The sequence below is a fragment of the Macaca thibetana genome, chromosome 9 (assembly GCF_024542745.1).
Source record: "Macaca thibetana thibetana isolate TM-01 chromosome 9, ASM2454274v1, whole genome shotgun sequence".
Taxonomy (NCBI): Eukaryota; Metazoa; Chordata; class Mammalia; order Primates; family Cercopithecidae; genus Macaca; species Macaca thibetana.
In genome coordinates this window covers 56399007-56420474 of record NC_065586.1, presented here as the reverse complement: position 1 = coordinate 56420474, position 21468 = coordinate 56399007, and the positions used below count along the sequence as shown (strand labels likewise).

At 44.6% G+C, this 21468-nt stretch overlaps 1 protein-coding gene across 25 annotated transcripts in view; it reads right to left on the bottom strand.

Annotated features, from left to right (window-relative positions):
- Nucleotides 1-21468, bottom strand: part of KCNMA1 (potassium calcium-activated channel subfamily M alpha 1) — a 762662-nt gene that overhangs the window by 204956 nt on the left and 536238 nt on the right. For all 25 annotated transcript variants that reach the window (XM_050803364.1, XM_050803365.1, XM_050803369.1 and 22 more), the window contains 4 exons: nt 12774-12884; nt 8881-8986; nt 7017-7099; nt 1890-1959 (listed from right to left, as the gene is read on the bottom strand). In XM_050803364.1, the coding sequence (XP_050659321.1) occupies nt 1890-1959; nt 7017-7099; nt 8881-8986; nt 12774-12884 (370 nt within the window). The remainder of the gene's footprint in view (nt 1-1889; nt 1960-7016; nt 7100-8880; nt 8987-12773; nt 12885-21468) is intronic.

Sequence of the window (21468 nt, the reverse complement as noted above, 5' to 3'; positions counted from 1 at the left end):
AGCTTAAAGCACTCCCACACTAAATGAAATTTCAGATCACAAATGAAAGGAGAGCTCGTTGCTGCAGGAGCTGTCACCAGTCACAGCCTTGCTAATAAAATTCACCTCCACCTACAGGGGCTTCCATCAAAAACTTTTCCAGCTTGATGCCCGTGCGTTACCAATATCCTCACTTTATCTCTTCAGTGTCCTTGGGACACTGTTTTGCAGAGACGAATAGGCAAATGTGACCTTGGGTGCCCACCACCAAATCTGCTGGCTGGAGAACAACACCTTCTGCAAGGCAGCCACCTGCCGAGGGCTGGGCAGTGGCTGGCAGCAGTCAGCCGTTCTGGGTGGTGGGCCAGTCACCGACAGCAGGCTCCACTCAGTGACAGCCTCTGATGGGCCTCCACACAGCAAAATGGGCCAGCATTTGCCAGCAATTAAGAAATAACGGCATGGCGCTGGTGCATTTGGCAGAATGGGGTTTTCTCTGAATCACCTGACTGCCTATTTTGTAGAGAATATGGCCCATAAGAGGGGGTACGCTGTCACTCATAACCCAGCAGGGAGTTATTCTGTGCAGACAGGACACCTGGCTCCAGGTACTGTGCAGCCTCTGGTTTCTAGGCTTCATTAAGGACACAACTGGTACCGCATCAAATGGAGAAAGGTGCCACCTTCCCTCCCCTAAAGCTGTTTTTTTGGAAGTTCACTGACTGGACAAGAGAAGGAGCACTGCCTTTGAATGAGACACTGGACTCTGGTTTACTGAGAAGTAATCACAGGGAAACAGCATAGACTCTGACGTTTGTTTTCTTTCTAATCAATCCCCCATTGTCAGCTATAACACAAAGAAAATTCCTTTCTGTTTAATCTCTGGATAGCTTCCTATTTTTCTGATTCAACTCTGCAAATTCTCATCTGGACTCTGGAAATGTGTTCCACATTATACTCTTACAGAGCACATTACGCACTCACTAGTTCACCTGGTCTCAGACAGAGAAATCCTATCACTCACTTGCCTGGAGCATTCTACACCTTGACTGCTAAATCCCCAAGGACACAAAATAGGGCTTCTCCTTCACTGATATTCCTGCTGGTGTCAGGGAGAGTGCTAATCACACAGTAGGTGTTCAGTAAATATTTACTGAATAAATAAATGACTGCATCACATACAAATGAAAGTTGTTGTAACTTAAGTATGGATGGGATCTAAGAGTACATCAATAGTTCTGAAACTCGGGTTCCAATAGACACTTCCCGAATGAATGAATCAGTACGTGAAGGAGCATCCTTCCAGTGACCAAATGCAAACACGTTGTTTGGACTAAAGAAATGGGCCGGGCACAGTGGCTCATGCCTGTAATCCCAGCAGTTTGGGAGACCGAGGCGGGCGGATCACCTGAGGTCGGGAGTTCGAGACCATCCTGACCAACATGGAGACACTCCATCTCTACTAAAAGTACAAAATTAGCCGGGCATGGCGGTGCATGCCTGTAATCCCAGCTACATGGGAGGCAGAGGCAGGAGAATCACTTGAACCTGGGAGGTGAAGGTTGTGGTGAGCCGAGATCATGCCATTGCACTCCAGCCTGGGCAACAAGAGTGAGACTCCATCGAAAGAAAGAAAGAAAGAAAGAAAGAGAGAGAAAGAGAGAAAGAGAGAAAGAAAGAAAGAGAGAAAGAAAGAAAGAGAGAAGGGAGGGAGGGAGGGAGGGAGGGAAAGAAATGTCCCAGGAAGATTTTTAACAATCACATCTCTTTACCCAGGTCTTTGAGTTGTGCACATGTGAGCATGTGAGTGTGTGTGTGTGTGTGTGTATGTGTGAGGCTGTATAATGAGGAATAAGAGGCTGGACCTGTGGATGTGTCTTCAGGCCTGGACCGGGCTCTTGTACTCCTACCTTGTTGTGATACTGCAGCATTTGAGTGATGATTCTTATCTTCGGATGGTAGTTCTTTATGGAGATTACTCTGAAAAAGAAAGAACCAACGCTGAGACAGGTCTGCCTTATGCATGGTGTCTGACCAAAACATCAATTTTATTATCTCCAAATGGGGTACCCATGGGACTGAGGTAGGAGGCAGGACTTGATTCCAGAGGCAGGGCTCAGATACCAGACAAAATTGAGGACTAGCTGAAACAGGGATGGGGCAGAAGTAACTTTCCACTGGACATGCCCAGCAGTGTGCCCTGTCAGTTTACCATTGCCATGGCAACACCCAGGAGCTTCCCTATATCCTCTAGGCCTTAGAACATTACTATTACTAGATCATAGGGGATTGAAATGCTTCATATTTCAAGCCCGTTGTCCAATTATGAAATCAACTATCTCTTGGAATATGTTCATAGTGATATAACTTTACAGGCATATACCAGGTCCTTTCCTGAAAACAAGTTGCAATGCATGGATGAATTCCAGTCCCAGTTCCATCTCTCACTACATACAATTTTGGGAAGCCACCATGAGGAACAAAGAAGGCTGTGAAAGAGGAAACCCTTTAATACGACTGCCTAAGTGTCAGGGTGGACAGAGAAAGACAGCTCAAAGAACTTGCTTCTATCTGCACTGGGCTCATGGGACTTGCCTTTCATGGCAATGACCGAATGACCCAGAAGTTACTACCCCTTCCCTAGAAATTTTTGCATAAGCTGCCCCTTAATCTGCATGCAATTAAAAGTAGATATATATATATATATATGACAGCAGAACTGCCCAGAGCTGCTACTCTATCGTGTAGCCCCCTCTGCAGGAGCAGTCACGGAGCTGTAATACTGCTGCTTTAATAAAGCTATTTCCTTCTGCCCTACCACCAGCTTGCCTTTGAATTCTTTCATGGGGGAAGCTAAAAACCTTCATGGGCTAAGCCCCAATTTGGGGCTCAACTATCCTGCATCAGGACCAGCAGCCAGGGCTATCCTGAGGGGTTGCAGACACTGAGCCAGGTGAAACAGTGTTCCCACCACCATACCTCTTGCTAGCATGAAAACAAAATCACAAAACAACTGCAGTCTGTGTCCAGGGCATGAAAAATTTGACGGCCCCCTGGAATACATTGGGGATGGGATGTATGCACGTGTGTGCTGGGGACTGGGGGGCCTGGAGCAGGGGATGCCAGCTTATTGCCTATGCAGACATCGAAAGCAAGCCCAAATCATGGGGCCTCAGAGGTTTGCAATCTCCCACACCCCAGGGACTAGCCCAGAATAATCTGCTGAGTCCAATTCTCCAAGTTAACAACTCGAGACAACAATGACAAATCAAACAAGCAGGATGACAAATGGTTCTAATTGTGACACACACTTGGCCACTGTCACAAAAAAATGATTTCTAAGCAGGGCTCTTAGGATGAGATCAAGGACTCAGCCTTCCATAGCTAATAGAGAAAATGATGACTTAAACGCTGGTTAAAAATAAGTGCCAAGGCGTTGTGGGGGTCATGAGCTGGTGGAAAATTGTCTCCTACCTGCCCGCAGTCCAAACTCAATGTTAAGCATGGCCTGCAGCCACCCCAGCCCTCACATGTCCTCCCCACATCAATCATGGTGCTAAAGGGAGTGGCAGAGGGCAGATGAATGGAAACACCTGGGTTCCAGTCACAGCTATTGTACTAATGAACTGCGCGACTTTTAGGAAAACCCTGGGCTCTCTGTTCCTGTTTCCTCATCTGGACACTGGGAGCAACAGTACCTGCTTTATTTACTTCACAGGCTTGGTATGAGCAGCAAAGGGGAGACCAGATGTGAAAATGCTTTGAAATCATTAAAAGTTCTCTCCACGTGTAAGTTATGGTTTTTGTCATTACCGAGTCTGTCAGAAGTGACATTGTACATTTCCTTCTGTGACAAGGAAGGCTAAAGAATGGAATTCCACAGAAAGGCCCACCTCCTAAGCCTAATCAGAAATGCAAGTGCATTTATTACGACGCCCCCACAAAATTCCCACCCAGCAGTGCTCCCCACTTCACCCCCTTTAGTGCAGAAATGGAGAGAAGGCAGCCAGGGAGCAGCTTTAGCTGAAAAGCTGCAACTTATGAATTTAGGAAATGGATCACGCTAAAGCCTCTCCCAGCACAAATTCACCCTGGGTTTTTGCACTTGAAGGATTTCATTTTATTTTTGAAAAAGTGTTGTGTTGGCCCATGCTTATAACTCAAGGACTCTGAGCCTCTGTCAGCCCTGCCTTGCAGTTCACAGCTTCAGCCAGTTTTCTGCATTAGCTCATTTCAAATGGATCTTTGACATTTTAATTTCAAAGGAGGCAGATTGGTCTCATTAAACTGAGGAGGAAGGAGGATTATACAAATAAGAGAAAGACAAAGCCCATTTTTAACCCTGAACTTCCCACTTCTTTTTGCTGCCAGGGCCTCAGTTCTGGCTCTACTTAATTATGTTTCTGATACTACCTTTGACCAGTAATTTCTGTTTTTTCTTTCTTTCTTTTTTTTTTTTTTTTTTTGAGACGGAGCCTCACTTGCTCTGTTGCCCAGGCTGTAGTGCAATGGCACAATCTCAACTCACTGCAACCTCCGCCTCCCAGGTTCAAGCGACTCCCCTGCCTCAACCTCCTGAGTAACTGGGATTACAGGCACACGCTACCACACCCAGCTAAATTTTGTATTTTTAGTAGATAAGGGGTTTCACCGTGTTGGTTAGGCTGATCTTGAACTCCTGACCTTGTGATCTGCCCATCTTGGCCTCTCAAAGTGCTGGGATTACAGGCGTGAGCCACTGTGCCCTGCCCTTGACCAGTAATTTCTATGCCTCCTCATCCTGCCAGTCACCCTAGTACCCATGTGTCTTCATATTAACCCTACCACAGTTAGGGTTTAAATAAAATACTACAATTAAGAGAAACACCCATTTCAAAGCTATTACTCAGGTAGCCCCAAACATCTCTGTGGAGTCAAAACGTTAAGCTTCATCTTCTTTTGGTTTTCCATTTGGAATTTTGAAGATAGTGAAGCCAGGTTCCTTAAAGGGTTACATTTTTTTTTTTTTTAATCATTTCCAATGACAGAAAAAGGTGTCAAAAGTTGAAAATCCTTCTTACTTTAAAGAAAGGAACAAGTGACACATCCAAGCCTGATTCTGGTGTAGCCACTCTGCAGCTGTAACTGATTTGGGAATGGGCCCAGGTGTGATGCCAGAATCAGTTCCACCCTCTCTCCGCAGCCTGGCAAGCCCAGTGCTTAGAAGAGTTCACGCATCAACTTCCTTAAAATGACCTCACTAAGCATATTGCCAAAGAAAAGTGAGTGGCAAGAGAAGATGGTGCCAGATGTTGCCTGCCAGACACAAGGACCAGATGCTTAGGGGGGGGACTGGCTCCTCTGAGATGCACTGGAGGAATTCCCCCACCTCACTGAGAGGGAAGCCCCTGTCACTTGGGGCCACTGATGGAAAGCAAAGACAAAGGGGATGCAAACATTGTCAGGACATAAAGGTAACTTCCTGACCTTCAACCTCAGGTAAGTTCCCAGGAGGCAGTAAACCAAGCCGCAGGGAGAGGGGACACCTTTGGCCCAAAAGATGGCTGTTCGTAGTTAGGTAAAAGTTCCTGGGAGCGCAGTGGGACCGAAATCCCACTGAATTTAGCTCATCTCTCCAGAAGCTTCCCTTTATCATTTCCTCTCAGCCCTCTTAACTCTTCTGCAATTTATTCTAGAGAAAAGACAAATTCCAAAGGGCCTCTAACTACCTGGAGCAAAATGCCTTGTGACTATTGGGTTTATGCAAGGAACAAAAACTGAACAATTGCTTTTTTCTGAATTAGGAAAAGAATAAGGTATTGGAGTTGGGGCCGAGATTAGCAGTTGACAGGTCTAACCCATGTGCAGAAAAAGCACTGGGCAGTGTTTCCCAGTGTGACCTCCCCTAGAAGATGTTCTGCAAAAAAAAAAAAAAAAAAAAAGAAAAAAAAGGAGGGCAGGGCAGGGCCACGGTGGCACACTCCTATAATCCCAGAGTTTTGGGATGCCCAGGTGGGAGGATCACTTGAGGTTAGGAGTACATCGAGATCGAGATCAGCCTGGGCAACATCGCAAGACCCTGTCCCTGCTTAAAAAAAAAAAAAAAAAAAATCTAAAAATTGGCCGTGTGTGGTGGCACATTCCTATAGCCTCAGCTACTTGGGAGGCTGAGGTGAGAGGATCCTTTGGGCTCAGGAGTTCAAGGTTACAGTGAGCTCTGATTGTGTCCCTGCACTCCAGCCCAGGTGATAGTGTGAGACTCTGTCTCTACAAAAAAAAAAAAAAAAAAAAAGGGGGTGGGGGGAGGTGGGAAAGGAGCAGAGCCTTATAGTCCAATAGGTTTGGAAAGTGTTCTATAGTACGTTATCTCAGAGATGCATATTAGTATTAAAAGCACTGAAAAGGCTTTCAAGAAAGAACATTAATTTTGGGAAACTGGAAGAAACAGCCTAACTGGTCGCTAAACTCCCCTCTGGGGTGATAGGAATCAATATGCTGTAGACATACTTGGAAAGCCCTCGTAAGGGTTTTCTCAGCCTCGACACCATTAACATTCTGGGCCAGACAATTCTCTGTTGTGGGGACTGCCTGTGCATTGCATCCCTGAGCTCTACCTATCAGATGCCAGCAGCACGGTCCCTTAGTTATGACAACCAAAAACATCTCCAGACATTGCAAAATGTCCCCTGGGGGCATCTGCCTTTAGTTAAGATATCTCAGGCCCATTTCCCTTAGGGAACATGGTACTTTAATTCAGGCCAGCACCCATCTCTATCTATTTTCTAGTTCTGTCTCAAGGAATCTCAAACCCAAGGCCAGCTGTAAGCCCCAGAGCTGCCACTTGCTGAGGGTGAGCTTCCTGTTGGTGACACCCTGTGTGCCACTGCCCCAACCCACACAGACAGCCTTGGTTCCCCCAGGCCTATGCAGGTGGTGAGTTGTAGGGTGGCTTGTGGGGCAAAAAGGCCTCACAGAGATAGTCCTCTGCAGAAGACCCAAAAGGGCCATGAACGGCCACAGACTAAGCCCAGGGCCTTCCCCAGCGCCCCAAGAGTTACCTCATGATGTTCGAGGCATCCTCCGCATCCGGGTCAGCGCAGTACTTGTTGGCAAGGATCAGGCAGGCATCTGCTGACTCTATCTAAGACACCGAAAGGAAAAATCACAGAACACAAACATATAAATAGCCACGCTCAACTGTAGTCTCTCTCTGTTGACAGCTCTTGGGGAAGCTGGTGCTTTGCAAAGAAAAAAAAAAAAAAAAAAAAAAATCCTGAGAGCCTGAGAAATTATAGTTTTTGTCAAAAGTGTAGGTTACAAGTTCTTGTTATGGTATAAACATTTCATCTTGTTGCTGTTGGAGGGTACAACATGTACCTTGGTAATTATGCTTTTCATCTGGCATCGTTGCTTACTTGTAGGATTTCCACATTTCTTTAAATAACAATTAATTAAGCCTTTCAGTCTCCTCCCCAACTTCTTTCTCAACCATCTGCACCATCATCCTAATTCTTCCTATCAGGAGTTGGAGGTGGGTGGGCTAAATCTCTTCTCTCCAGTTAGCAAGTTAACTGAGTATTGGGGATTCAGAAATGTACACTCCGAAGTCTTTCATCTGACCTTTTTCACATCTTCATTTTCTATAGGCTAGGAAGAGATCAGAGCTCTAAATCAGATAAAATCACCATATTGCTTAGTATTCAATTAGTATTCAGATATTTAAAAGACAACAAATCTATGTATGAAATGATGTGTTACAGTTGAATTCAAATACACCTACTGACTTATCCAAACATGAGCCCACAGGGGTTTATTCCTTAGAGGGGACCATGAGTTTGATGTGCTAATGATTGCTTGCATTTAAATTAGGTCTACGAACAATAATAATTGTCCCTACATTCTCATAAGATTTTACATAAGCAATGACTTGGGTTATGTCTGGATAATATTAAGATTAACTGGACTCTATAAGCATAAGAATTCTTATGCTAGTTCAGGTCTGCAATCTGTCCTACTTGGTATGCTGTACTTAATAGATCATTCCTGGATTTTGAGGGAGGCCATAATATCCTCTGTGGTATGTCACAAATCGTCTCTGATTTCTCTAATAATGCAAAGAAAGAATTTATCCAAATCCTTTTGGATTATTCATCTTGGCCAATTATATTATTTACAGAATTATGCGGTGACCACGGTTAGCATTTAGACTTCAGTGAATTCATTATATTAATGTACACCCCCTGGCATGCAAATATTGAACACACTTATAAAATCTATATTACATAGGTAAAGTAGCAGATGCCATTTTGCCTCGTACCTTTCCCTTCTAAGCCTCAGGTGTGCTTTATGAGAAGGTTCTAACTTACCAGGTTCCAGAAAAAAAGATTCGCCCATTATCAATGATATCAGATAACTGTATGTTTAGTTTTACACTCTGAGTCTTAGATGGGGAAAAAAGAAAGTTGAAATGTTTTATAGCTTAGTAAAATTTTATTTTATATTTTAGCCTAATGTTTCTTTCAGATGTAAATAAGAGATGTCAGAGCTATATTTGAGTCCAACTTAAGTGTTCAATATGGGAATTACTCGATTATTATGTTGAATAAAGACTACTGGGTCCATACAACTGGTCTACTTCCTTGATGAGTAGCTGATTTTGAGGAAACCAGCAAAGTAAGTTTCATGTTATGACCAGTCCAAGTGTGGGATGGTTATAGGTAGTCTTGCATATGCCACCAGAAGGAGGTCCTGGGACCAGTGGAAGGGTGATGTCAAGGTTGCTGGTATGTGATTGATTTCATTAGGTGTTTAGGAGATGACTCATGGCCAACGTAGGAGGTGTGTCCCCTCACCACAGAGTCAGGAATTCCCCCAGCCCTCCACCAAATGGAATAAAAGCAGAAGTCACCTATTCCTCCTTACCTTGACTCTTGCAAGATCATGTGGATTGAGGACTGAACCCTGATAAAATTCCACCTGAGTAAAATGTCGTTTGAACAGAGCTTCGAGCTCCAGGTTGGGGGAGATGCTACACAGGGAGAGAAGAAATCACTATTAATTTAATGGACTTGGGGGTTTCAGCCTCCATGGGCTCCTTCCTCTCTAATTTCCACAGGGAGCCCAGGGGAGAGGCTGTGACCTACAGTCGCCCTTTTGCTTGCCATAAATAAAAGACTCACACTTAAGAGAAGTAAAACCCCAGCCCAACTGAAAACCAAACCAGTACCACGGTAAAAGGAAGAGGTTCGTGGGCTTTAGGAAGGCCAAGACCTCAGGGCAAATGTCTTATCTTCGGTATGAATGGAATTCCTATCTTATAAATAGGGAAGCTGGGCCGCGCCACTAGTGGGATGGCTCATTCTATGTGGACTGTGCCACAGGGTGCCCAGATCCAGTGTGATTTCTGGGTGTGTCTGGGAGAGTCTCTGGATGAGAATGGCATTTGAATCAGTGAATTCAGTAGATTGCCCTCCTTTGTGGGAGTGGGCATCATCCAGTCCTTTGAGGGTCTGAAGAGAACAATAAAGCAGAGGACAGAGGTGTTTGTCCCTTTTGCTTCTTGCCTGACAGCTTGAACTGGGCATCTCTTGTCATTCTCCTATCCTTGGACTGGGGTTGACATTGTCTCTTTGACTCTCTGGCTTTCAGACTCAAAGTGAATTACACCACCAGCTTTCCTGGGTCTCCAGCTTGCTGGTGGCAGACAGTGGGACTTCCCAGCCTCTGTAATCAAATAAGCCAATTCTTCCTAATAAATCTCTCTAGAGATAGATAGATAGACGGATAGATAGATAGATAGATAGATGCATCAACATATAGATACCTATGTATATCTGTATTAGATATATTGATATATATGTTTCCTATTGACTCTGTTTCATTGGAGAGCCCTGACTAATACAATCAAGGATTAGCCGAAGGTTCCCCTGGGAGAGCCATCCTGCTGTTCCCTCCATCATGAACCTTATCTCTGCTTCTGTGTCTCATGGACTTCTCATCCCCCAAGGTCTGGATCAAAAAATGTCACTCTGAGCAGCCACAGACAGACTTAATTTACTCTCATTATTGTTCTTGATTCACACACATGTATGCGTCTCATCACACTTCTTGGTGCTGGGCTGTACTGATACCTTTCTCTTTGGAGGACGAGGATTAAACAAGTGACCTATTTATTCATTTGTTAATTCTGCAGAGATGAAAAAGACTGTCCATAAGATACTGTGCGAGGTACTGGGAGATGATATTTAGTTAGAACCTACTATATGCCAGGGACTGTGCTAAGACAACACTTGCCTAACATTTGTGAAGTCCATAATGATAATAATAATAATAGTTAATGTTTTCTAACATTTACTATATGGCAGACAACATTTTAAATAAATAATAGTAAAACAGTATTATAAATAAATAAATAAGTAAAATAAATACTATTTATTTATTTTATTTTATTTTACTTAGAGTCTATCTCTGTCACACAGACTGGAGTGCAGTGGCAGGATCCTGGCTCACTGCAACTTCCCAGATTCAAGCAATTTTTGTGCCTCATCCTCCAGAGTAGCTGGGATTATAGGCATGTGCCACCATGCCTGGCTAATTTTTGTATTTTTAGTAGAGACAGGGCTGTACCACCTTGACCAGGCTGGTCTTGAACTCCTGGCCTCAAGTGATCCACCCACCTAGGCCTCCCAAAGTGCTGGGATTACAGGCAGAGCCACCATGCCTGGCCTTGATGAGTATTCATTTAAATCTCAAAACAATCCTATAGGAAGGTATGTTATTAACCCAGAGCTTCAAGAGGTTAATTAACTGGGCTATCTACTAGACATTGATAGACGTTAGGAATACAAAGGTGAATCTTGCAATGGAAGCATTAGCAGCCAGCTTTTCTTTTTTTGAGACAGGGACTGGGGTGCAGTGGTGCAATCTTGACTCACGGCAACCTCTGCCTCTCAGGCTCAAGCCATCCTCCCACCACAGCCTTCAGAGTAGCAAGGGCTACAGGCACGTGCCATGAACCACTATGCCTGGCTAGTCTTTCTATTTTTCGTACAGATGGGGTCTCACTGTGTTGCCCAAGCTGGTCTCAAACTCCTGAGCTCAAATGATCCGCCCACCTTGGCCTCCCAAAGTACTGGGATTATAAGCATGAGCAACCACACCTTACCAGCTTGTTTATTCAAACTAAAGCAGTGGATGAGAGAAAGTGGCTGCCTATGCGAATCTGACCAGTCTTTCAGACCTATGACAAGTCATACCTTATTCAGAAGCCTGTCCGGATAATACCATAGACTGATGCTCCTTGAAAGAGATGTCCCCAGTCACTTCTGTCACCTGATCAAAATGACTTCAGCATCCCTTGGATAACACAGGGTCGATGTTGTCTCTAATGGTTGCATGTGTGTTCATCTTGAAATGCCTAACCCATATGGGGGCACAACCTACACCCGACACCTCTAGTGAACTTTCCAAAAATGCTCAGCAGAGGATGGGCCACACAGCAGTGGCTAAGCACTGAACGGAAACTGTGGGTACCTGCTCCTGTGCTAACATACCCTGGTCTGTTTTTTCAAAGTTTGGAAAAATCAGTGCAGAAAAGAAAAATGTTAGTGCCCCAACATGATGACAAGTCAGAAGTCTAGTATTCTGTGAGCAAATGCCAGAGGACGGCGATGCACAAAGCAGGGAGTTTGTAGGGAAGCCAACCTCAGTGGAATCTCAGAGTAGGACCGAGTGCTGGGTAGCCAGCATGTCGAGCCAACACAAACATGTTAGCTTTGTCCTGAACTTTTGCAATGTGGTACCGGGACTGGCCCCATGATAGCCCCATCTCCATAAGACAACTACAGTACCACATATGTCACCATAGTGGAGCCCCCTAATTCTCTCCATTCCTGGGGCAGACTACCTTTTACCTAAAAAGAGGATTAGGCAAAGTTGAAAACCTCAACATTGGGTAGAAGGGACCTACCTTGGTTTCCTCCCCTGTAAAACACACAAGATAAGACCTACCTCCTAAGTGGATTATACAACCAAATATATGTTATTTTTCAGGCTGATAGCTAACACTTATTGAAGACTTACTGCATGCCTGACTCTGCTCTGCACATTTGATATGGATTAATTCATTTCATTCTCATCACAGCCCAACTAGGTAGGAACTACTATCATCTCCATGATTTATGGATGAGGAAGCTGAGGCACAGGGAGGTTAAGTAACTTGCTCAGCCAGTAGTTGGTTGAGTCAGGATTCAGATCAGGGAATCTGAGTCCAGAGTATGTATTTTTACTCTGTGGAGTAAATGGGAGCCTGTATGTACAGTGACTGGCTAGGGTCCCACGCTGGGGGTTCCTAGGAGCAGCAGTTGTTATTCCTATTACCTTCTGTCCTGCTTCCTCTTAAGTTGGTGTCTTACTTGGTCACCAACTCACTTCTGCACTCCTAACGTATCCACACCATACAGCTCATCATCCCACTGCCGATACTGTGGACACGCCAGATTAAGGGGACAATGAGGATGACTTGGACCCACAATGAGCTCCCCTATTATTTCTTCCAGAGATAAACTCGGATGTGGTCCCAGAAGTGCCTCCACAGAGGCAGGCTCTGCTCTCATCATTGAACCAGTGTGTTGCTTCCCTTTCCATTGGTTCTGCAATATCTTCTCCAATGAGGCCAGCAGGGATCATGGCTTATCCAACTCTGGTCCCATCCCCAGTGCCATCTCCCCGAGACCTCCACTCATATAGACATTCAGGGAGTCCCTCACAGGGTGTGTGGTTGGGCAGAGGGTCTGACAGCAGTAGGAGGCTCTTACTTGTGAAGAAAAACGATCTCCACATTGACGTCATCCCGGTCCTTATGCAGAAAGTCCTTCAGGAAGTTGGAAACACTCTCCAGAGTGATGTGTCCGCAGACCACAATGTGCCTGAACAGGAGAGGCCAGTTAGATCAGGCCAGGTGCCGCGACAGGACCCCACATCCCACCCCCTGGCAAGACAGCAGAAGCGAGGCAGCTGCAGGGGAAACATTCATCTCCTCCCTCCGCCTCCATAAAAGCCCAGCTCCCATCCCCGGAGGGCAGTGAGGCAAAGCAGCGGTGCTAGCAGGTGCTCAGAGACTCCTAGATAGAAAAGGCATATGGCTCCTCACCTGATGCTGCACAAAATCCTATTAAAAGCCCAACCGTTTGGCCAAGTGGTTTTATGCATTTAACAATAAGTGACATTATGCTTGCGCTTAAATGCTGCATTATCAAGTCCCTTGCAGATTCATATCTCTCCCTTTCTGCCCACAAAGCGTCCTCCGGGGAGATTTACTATATGAGTCTTGGTTTATGACATAGAGCTTATCAGGTAATGAGATAACAAATCTTGCTGAAATGATGATTTTGTGTGTAAGAAAGCAGACTTTTATCAGGGTGGCTAATGTGCGGCCTGACACGTTATAGGCTCTGCTGGCCATAAGCAGTAAAAAGGAAATTTTGCATTTTTCCACTATAACTCCTCCGACAATGGGGGCATGTAACACTTTACAGTAAGTGAGCATTACTCAGGGCTAAATGGGGCTGGGATGCCTATAGAACGGAAGATCATGCCGGCTGGCTGTGAGTCCCCAGAGGGCTGCTTCCTTAGGGTGCCTGGGATTTCCAGGAGAGCCAAAGGAATTTACCTCAAGATGGGGAGATGCCGGGAAGGGATGAGGCTGGAATTGCTCGCCTTGTTTGAGGGTGGTTTGGACTTCCGTTTCCGGAAGTAGTGGCTCACAAGGAAGACATGAGACCCTCTTCCACAATTGTTGAGACTGACAGTCCCTCCAACCGCTCTGGGCTCCTGGACCAATGTGACTTTGTTGGCCACTTATATGTGCCACATAATGCCCAGTCAGGAGTAAGCATTTGATGCAGGAGTCAGCCGCAAGACAAAAACCCGGGGACTGACTGTGGAGATAAAAACCACTGGCTTCTAGTGAAGAGACTGTATGTAGCAAGAGGCTCGACTCCTGTCCCTGTGCCCCCCAGGCTGATAGTGACAGAAGCTGAATCTCTAGCTGCACACTGAGACTTGGGCAGGTGGTGAACATGCAGCATGGTAATTTCCTGGGTAAAATTTAGAATGGCCATGTCCCTTGCACTTCATAATTGCTCTGTGCACATTCCAATAAGGCAGAAAGCTCATTGGCTAGAGGTGGCTCATAATAGGAGGCAGTGATGATGGCTTATGCAATGTTCCATTAGATGCCATTATAAGAGCCTGCCCTTTCGTTGTAATTTGGTGCTTGACTAAGTATGTGAGAATAATGCAGTAAACTCATTGGTGAAAGGATAATGATGCAGAACAAAGAGTAAATCAATAATATGCACGATGCAGTTAATAATATCACCATTATAGACTGTTATTGTTACGGTGGTGTGCTTAGCAATCAGGCACGCAGCAGCCACCAAGAGGAGGGAAGAGTGTCAATGAGCTACTTCAGAAGAGACATCTTAACATGATCACTTTGCTCTCCTGCTAGGTTGATGAAGGTCCCTTAGCCACCCATCCAAATGTTATGCCCAAAGCCCATATGACTAACCCCCTCATTAGTATATGGTGAGTAGTATGAGGCTAACATAGTGTAACACACAGTATATCAGAATACACAATATAGATTGAACACTTGGATGATATGCATTTTATCATATATTTTTAAATGTTTCTTGTGGCACATGTACATTTACATGGACAAAATACTTCAAACAAATTTGCATGTTCGGAATAAGATTTCAGACTCTGAATTTGCCAAATATGTTTGAAGTGAATGAGAAACAGAATTCCCCTACTGACCTAACTTCCTTGCAACTGACAATAGGGCTACTTTGCCATTCTAACGTCTTCTGTGCATAGACTTCCAAGATTAGGAGCAAAGCCAACGTGAATCCAATGCGTGGGTATCTCCACAGGACAGATAGGTGGTTGAGGTTGTTCTCATCACTTGGATGTGAAAGTAAGCCAGATGTGATTTCCTGCTCTGCGACCAAGAGTGTGGGCAAGGTACTTATTCCCATTCAATGCAGGAGGAAACTGAGAGGTTAATACCACCTAGACAGCCTCCTGTGCCAGGCATTGTAAAGTTCGAAGTTCTGTACCAGCATAAGCCTGGTTATTACTCAAAGCTAGACTCAAATCAATGATAGGTCTGGGGAAATGCCTGAACATTCATTCTTCCTACCCAGGATGCAAAGAACTGAATGAACATCAGCCAGCATCCCTCCTCCTCTCCTGAAATCATTCATTCCTGGGAAAGATGTGTGAGAAGCGCAAGGGGAAAAGATGAGTTCCCCCCTCTCACCCTTGAATCAAAAGCTCAGCTGGCTGATTTATTCAGCCTTAGAAAAAGTCAGGGTTCTCTTCCTTGAAAATGTGCTGGGTACATATAAAATATATTCCAATGCAATCAATATTATCCCTTAAGCCTTTAATTAACTTTCACTGCTCTTAAGAAGTAGACAAATGTTGGCAAGAGCGAGGAGAAAAAAAGGATTGACTTTTTTCATTTGGTGCTAGCTATCCAATACTATTGTAGACAATTGAAAATATATATCTTTTAGCCACAGCGTGATTTCTGGGGTGGAGAGCTGTCTTTATCAAAAAAGGAAGAAAAAAATCTTCCTTCAACGTAATTGGTATTTTTGCTCAGAAAAAAGCGAGATTGATTGAAAGCAGATTGCCTTTTTGCCCAAGGAGAGTTATTAGGTACATTATCATGGCAACCTTGGAGAACCCATATTGTTCCAATCTGTCCTATATCTGATTTGAAGATTTATGGTCTCCCCTTTTTGTGCCAATAATCATTTCCCTCCATTTTGTTTTCCATACAGTGAAGGTTATCAAGGAGCCCACATATTGAAAATGTTTGAATGCAGTTAGAATTGATAGATGGGGAGAAGCTGCCTCTAACTCAGCAGTCAGTATTAGGAGATTTGCTTCTGCCAGCCTGTGTCTGGGGAGGGCCCTGCAAGAGCATGAGGGGTGGATGGTGAATGGGAAACATTTATTTACCAGAAATATTTTCGAGAATTTTGAAGATTCTAGGGCCATAGTTTGGGGAAGGATATTATTGCAGGAAGAAGAGAACTAGTATTTATTGCATCCTCAATTATTAGAGATATCATCAAAAATATGCTAAGATAGAGAGCAGGGTGTGACCTCATTGGAGGCAGAGTAATGGTTGTTCACAGGGCATGATTTGAAGAATGCCCAAAAAGACCCCCATCCAAAGTTATCTCTGTTGGGTTCCATAACACCTACATATCTACCATGTGAGATTCATACTCTGATAGCCCTGTGTTAACTCAGCTCAGACACTAAATAACTAAATAGTCATGGACAATGTAGCAATTTTGCATTTACAATTAAAAATCCAGAGCCTTTGAGGGGCCAGAGCTAGTGCCCGATTCATGAAGTTATCCTGATATCTAAGGAGATGATACATGGAAGGGCCAAGTAATCTGACCCATGGTAAGCACTATAAAAGGGTAAGTGCCATATGATATCTGTAAATTAGGATGTAACCAATATAAAGTATTCTGTGGCCTATGTAATCCCACCTAATCCTTCAACAACCCCTTGTTCTCGCTACCTGAGTCTCTTCAGATAATCTCTCTGAAACTCTTTCCTTAAGTCATATGCCTGGCATCCCACAGCAAGTAAAAGTGACTTGCCCAGGATGCAATCTTGGTCTCCCACTTCAGTTCCCACTAAGACGAAGGTGGTGGTGGAAAGGGCAGAGGCTTGTATATCTCAGCTTCTGCTCCTTCAGGGCAAGCAGAGATGGACCCACAGAGGTCCTCCTGGATATGTGGTGGAGTGGATGTTGGAGGGATCCTCCACTGGCCAAGGGAGAGGTTTAGTCTGGGGACTGGAGTGGATAAACCATCACAGTTTTGCAAGATCACTAGAGTCTGACTGGATAGGCGGTATCATGATAGTCTTAGGAAAGTCTGATTACAGGCAGAAATCACAAGTCCCACTGGTCAGGAACTCTAAGCCAAACTTAACTGAAGCCATATGATTGGGGCAAGCCAAGGGGCTGCAAAGTAATGCAAATGTCCATTCTATTTTATATTTTATTTTATTTATTTTTTAGAGACAGGGTATTGCCCTGTTGCCCAGGCTGAAGTACAATGGCTCAATCATAGGTACATTATCATGGTAACCTTGGAGAACCCATATTGTTCCAATCTGTCTTGAACTCCCAGGCTCAAGTGATTCTCCTGTCTTAACTTCCTGAATAGCTGGGATTATAGGCATGCCACCACAGCTAGCTAATTTTCTGTTGGCTTTTGTAAAGATAGGGTCTTGCTCTGTTGCCCAGGCTGGTCATAAACTCCCAACCTCAAGTGATCTGCTCACCTCGGCCCCCAAAGTGCTGAGATTACAGGCACGAGCCACCGTGCCCTACCTCAAATGTCTATTTTAGACATGTCATGTACAGCTCAGGACTTCCTTACCAGCCCGGAATCTAGAAGATAACAAGAATCTTAATGATCCATTTACAATGGGGAATATTTAGGAAAGTTCAGTTATGAGAGTAGCTAAATCTCTCCCCATCTGTGGATGTGGATCTGAACTTTTTAAGACCACCAGCAATTGTCCTGACCAGTTTCTACAGGGCCTGACTGCTCAGTTTGTGAAGAAGACCAATAGACCTCAATCAATAACCATTTTTGATCTGATGAGATTTTGGTTTTAAATGCTAGGTCTGGATCTGCAAACAAATACTTACTGGACAAAGGTAACATAAACTAAACATAAGCTAACAGGTCATGGCTTAGAATAAAAGATCCACCTCAGACGCACAAGGAAGCATCTTCGATGGCAAAATAGTATCCAACGGCACTTTCTGGAGAGGAATTACTCATCCAGTGTGAGCAAGTAGTGCCTGGTGCTGGGTCAGGGCTCCATAAATATGGGTGGGGTTAACTGAAAAGGGCAGTGCTGGTGGGTCACGGCATTGGAGGGGTAAGGATGACTTCATGAGAAGACTGTTTGATGATTATGAACACTATTGAGGGTCACCATAAATTTACCAGTTGTTTATTTCATGCGCATATCTTCACTAAATATACACGGGTGTGCTTCTCCTGCCATTTAAACATTGCCGCCTCCAGAATGAAATCTCACACATTCTCCTCAATCCCTCTACTCTTTTCTTGGTGATGGGCCAGGAAAGCCTGCATGCCTAAGTTGAGCCAGAACTTCAGTTTCAGAGCTCAATTTCACAGGTATACAGGACAACCTAGGGGGAGTGGCGTAAGGCAGAAGGCAGAAGAGGACAGGAGGACACTGAATGAGGCATCCAGAGAGCCACTGAAGATGACTTTTAGGTCTATGACAAAGAATATCTACATGCTTTTCACAAGCCTCGGATACTGGTTCTTACAGCCAGTAGCCTTTGAAAAGGGAAACTGTGACCATGGGATAGTCACCAATGGGCCCCCTCCCATGTTCTTATGTTTATCTCAGCATCTGAATGAATAGCCCTTGGCAATTGTTCAATCTAGCATCTTTCTTCTCTTTGATGTGGAAACAGGTTGTAAGATGAGTGCCAGATCCAGAGCACAACACCTCCCTCAGTTTCACGCCTTCTGATTAAAGAAAGCAGCTGGTGCCAGGGAGGACACCCTCAGCTGGGAATTGGGAGATTGGGGGGGTGAGTCTTCAGTGACCTGGGGCCACTCACTAAAATGAAGAGGCCCAGGCTGACTGGGCTGCACCCACCAGACACTGATGAATCCTCGCACCGGGCTCCAGTTCTCTGTCCGACCTTAGTTCGCACCATCATCATACCTTGTCTAGACATCTGCAATCGCTTCCTAATTGATTTCCCTATTTATTCTCCCCACTGCCCCCAACCATTCCCACACTCCCTCAAAAAAGCCAAAGAGAAGGGACAGCAGCATATCCTGCTGCAATCAGGTTCTGCAAGGGTGGGGAGGCCTTAGGTCTTTCTTTAGCGGAGCCTCGCTCTAGGAAGACAATGTAAAATGCACAGCTCTGGGCTGTTTATTTTTAAAGATACTATATCCATTTTTACTGGAACAAGTATAAAGAACTTAAAAAACCCAGAGCTATCCTGTCACAATAAATCAGACAGAGTAAATTGAAAATCCTATACAGCTTTCCCTGAATACATTGTGCTCACTTTGTCAAAGAGGTAGATGAAATGTGGCACATATTGATCTAGATGTCTCTGTAAAACTATAATATTTATATCAAATACATATGCTAGACACTCTCTGTCTTTCTGCTGAGCCTTCTAATCATGCTTTCCTCGTCCTGCTCCTCCCAAAATGCATCTTACCATTGGTAGCCCCTGACATGATGGGAATGAATTTTAAGAAGTACTTCTCAAGGGAACCAGCAGCACCGTATCATACAGGAAGCAGGGTGTGGGGGGTTAGAGACCCAGTGACCCAAACTATACGGTGGTCAGCACCAAAGCTTCACATTTGCCCTGAATACATTGTGCTCACTTTGTTGACCCTCAGTTGACCTTGAACCCTCTGTGTCTACATCACCACCTCTCTGTGACACTCCTGCAAGCTGGGCTTTCCCTTCCTTCTCACTTGGTAGTGCTTTTCTTGGCTACTTCGTCTTAATGCTGGTTTCCCTGATTTGGGGCATGTCCTTCAGGGCTACTGCTTCCCAGCTTTTCCCTTGAGGCTCAATACCCCCTGCCAAAAAATAAGACTAATCCAACTCCCACCTTCCCACTTCCTCCTTTACTCAATGTCTCAAAGGGACTGACTTCAGTAAAGATAGGGGAGACATCATGGGCAAATGAAGCCTAACTCCAGGCTGTGCTGCTTCATCCCTCCATCCTACCCCAGACCTGGCTTGGAACCCCTGAAACTTGCTGGGCTTTCAAGAATTATTTGTTAACCGATGGATTGGTTGACAAAGTATGCATCTTGGAGACTCTATCCCATGGTAAGTGAGGAAGAAAATTAACAGGTAGTTCACGGCAGACCATAGGCTATTCCACCACCCTGAATCTACCAGCATATTTCAAGTTTGTAAGGGAACTGTATACATAAAGAGAAAAATAAAAACAAAGCAAATGAGAGTGTGTATGAGTCCCACAATGCCAAACCCTGACTATCACTATTTCATGTTAAAATAATTTTTTTGAAAAAAGGAGGTTCAGCAATAAGAGAATTTCCTACCCACGGACACATCTAGTACTTTGCTAATCACAAAGGAAGGAAATGCATTATCCCTCCTAGTGAGGAAGTGAATAAAGTAATCATCTTCTCCAGCTGTCAATGGAGCTCTTCTGGATGTGGCAGGCTGTGTTGCTGTTTGCCTAAATGGAGCAGAAGTCTGAGCAAATAGATCCCAACAGTGCAGCAAAGGCACCTCTAAAGCAGAGCCCCAAGGTCAGAGGACAGACAACTGGCAGCCCCAGTGGGGAATACCAGGATGTCCTACCTGGGCCAGAACTTTGCATCTTATTGCACGCAGACAGTCAGAACCTCAGCTACCCTAGAGGAATCCGTGTCTACACCTCCACCATCCCAAATCACAGTTAGACCTCCATAATTAGACTGTGGGTGAGAAATGATCACACATATTTTGTAGCTTGTAGCCTACATGGAGCCTCAGTCCAAGTCTTTAAATTCTGAGAAACTCAGTGTGGGGGACATTGGTGGATTTTGCCTGTCCTGCATACACCCTCCCTTCTGTGGACAGCACCTCATTTTAATTTGGGGAATTGCTCCTCCCCAAATTAAACACAGTCTCCCAATTACATACAGTCTTGGGACCTTTAGTCACGGTTTCCTGCCCAAGTGAGGCCAATCAGTACTTTCAAATCTTAGATGAACTGACACTAATCACAGTGGTAGTTGATTCAACCTGATGACAAAACCCTATAATGACTACTCCTGAGTTTCTGCTTCCTCAATGTCAGAGCTACGCCTCTGGCTCTTTTCCGTCCTTTCTGGGATCTTGCTCTTCAGTTTTTCATTGGAATCTCTAAGGTACACTAACCTTTAAAAAAAAAAAAAAAAAAAAAAAAAAGTTTTCTGCCAAAAAAAATCAAGTCAGCAAAAAAAATAAGTTTCTGTTGCCTGCAACCAGAGAATCCTAACTGGTAGACTTGTTTACCTTCACTGTGGTTTCTCACCTAATTCTCATTATTACCTAGTATGCAAGGATTATCACCACCATTTAGGTTTCTTTCTCTCCTTTCCTTTCTTTCCTTCCTTCCTCCCTGGAAGGAGAATTCTGCAGATATATTCAGTAAGCAATTCCACAGTTGCTGAACCCTCACAAACTGCACTGGTTCTTCCTATGTCTCCCTCCCCAACACTCCCACCCCTCTGCATCTTATTCATCCCATTACTTTGGACTTGGTGGCCTTTGGCCATTTTAAAATAAGTCAGGTCTTCCCTTGACCTGACTCTCCCAATGCTAGATGGTTCTCTGCTCTTACAGAGAAACCAGGGAGCTGAATGGCACTTTCTT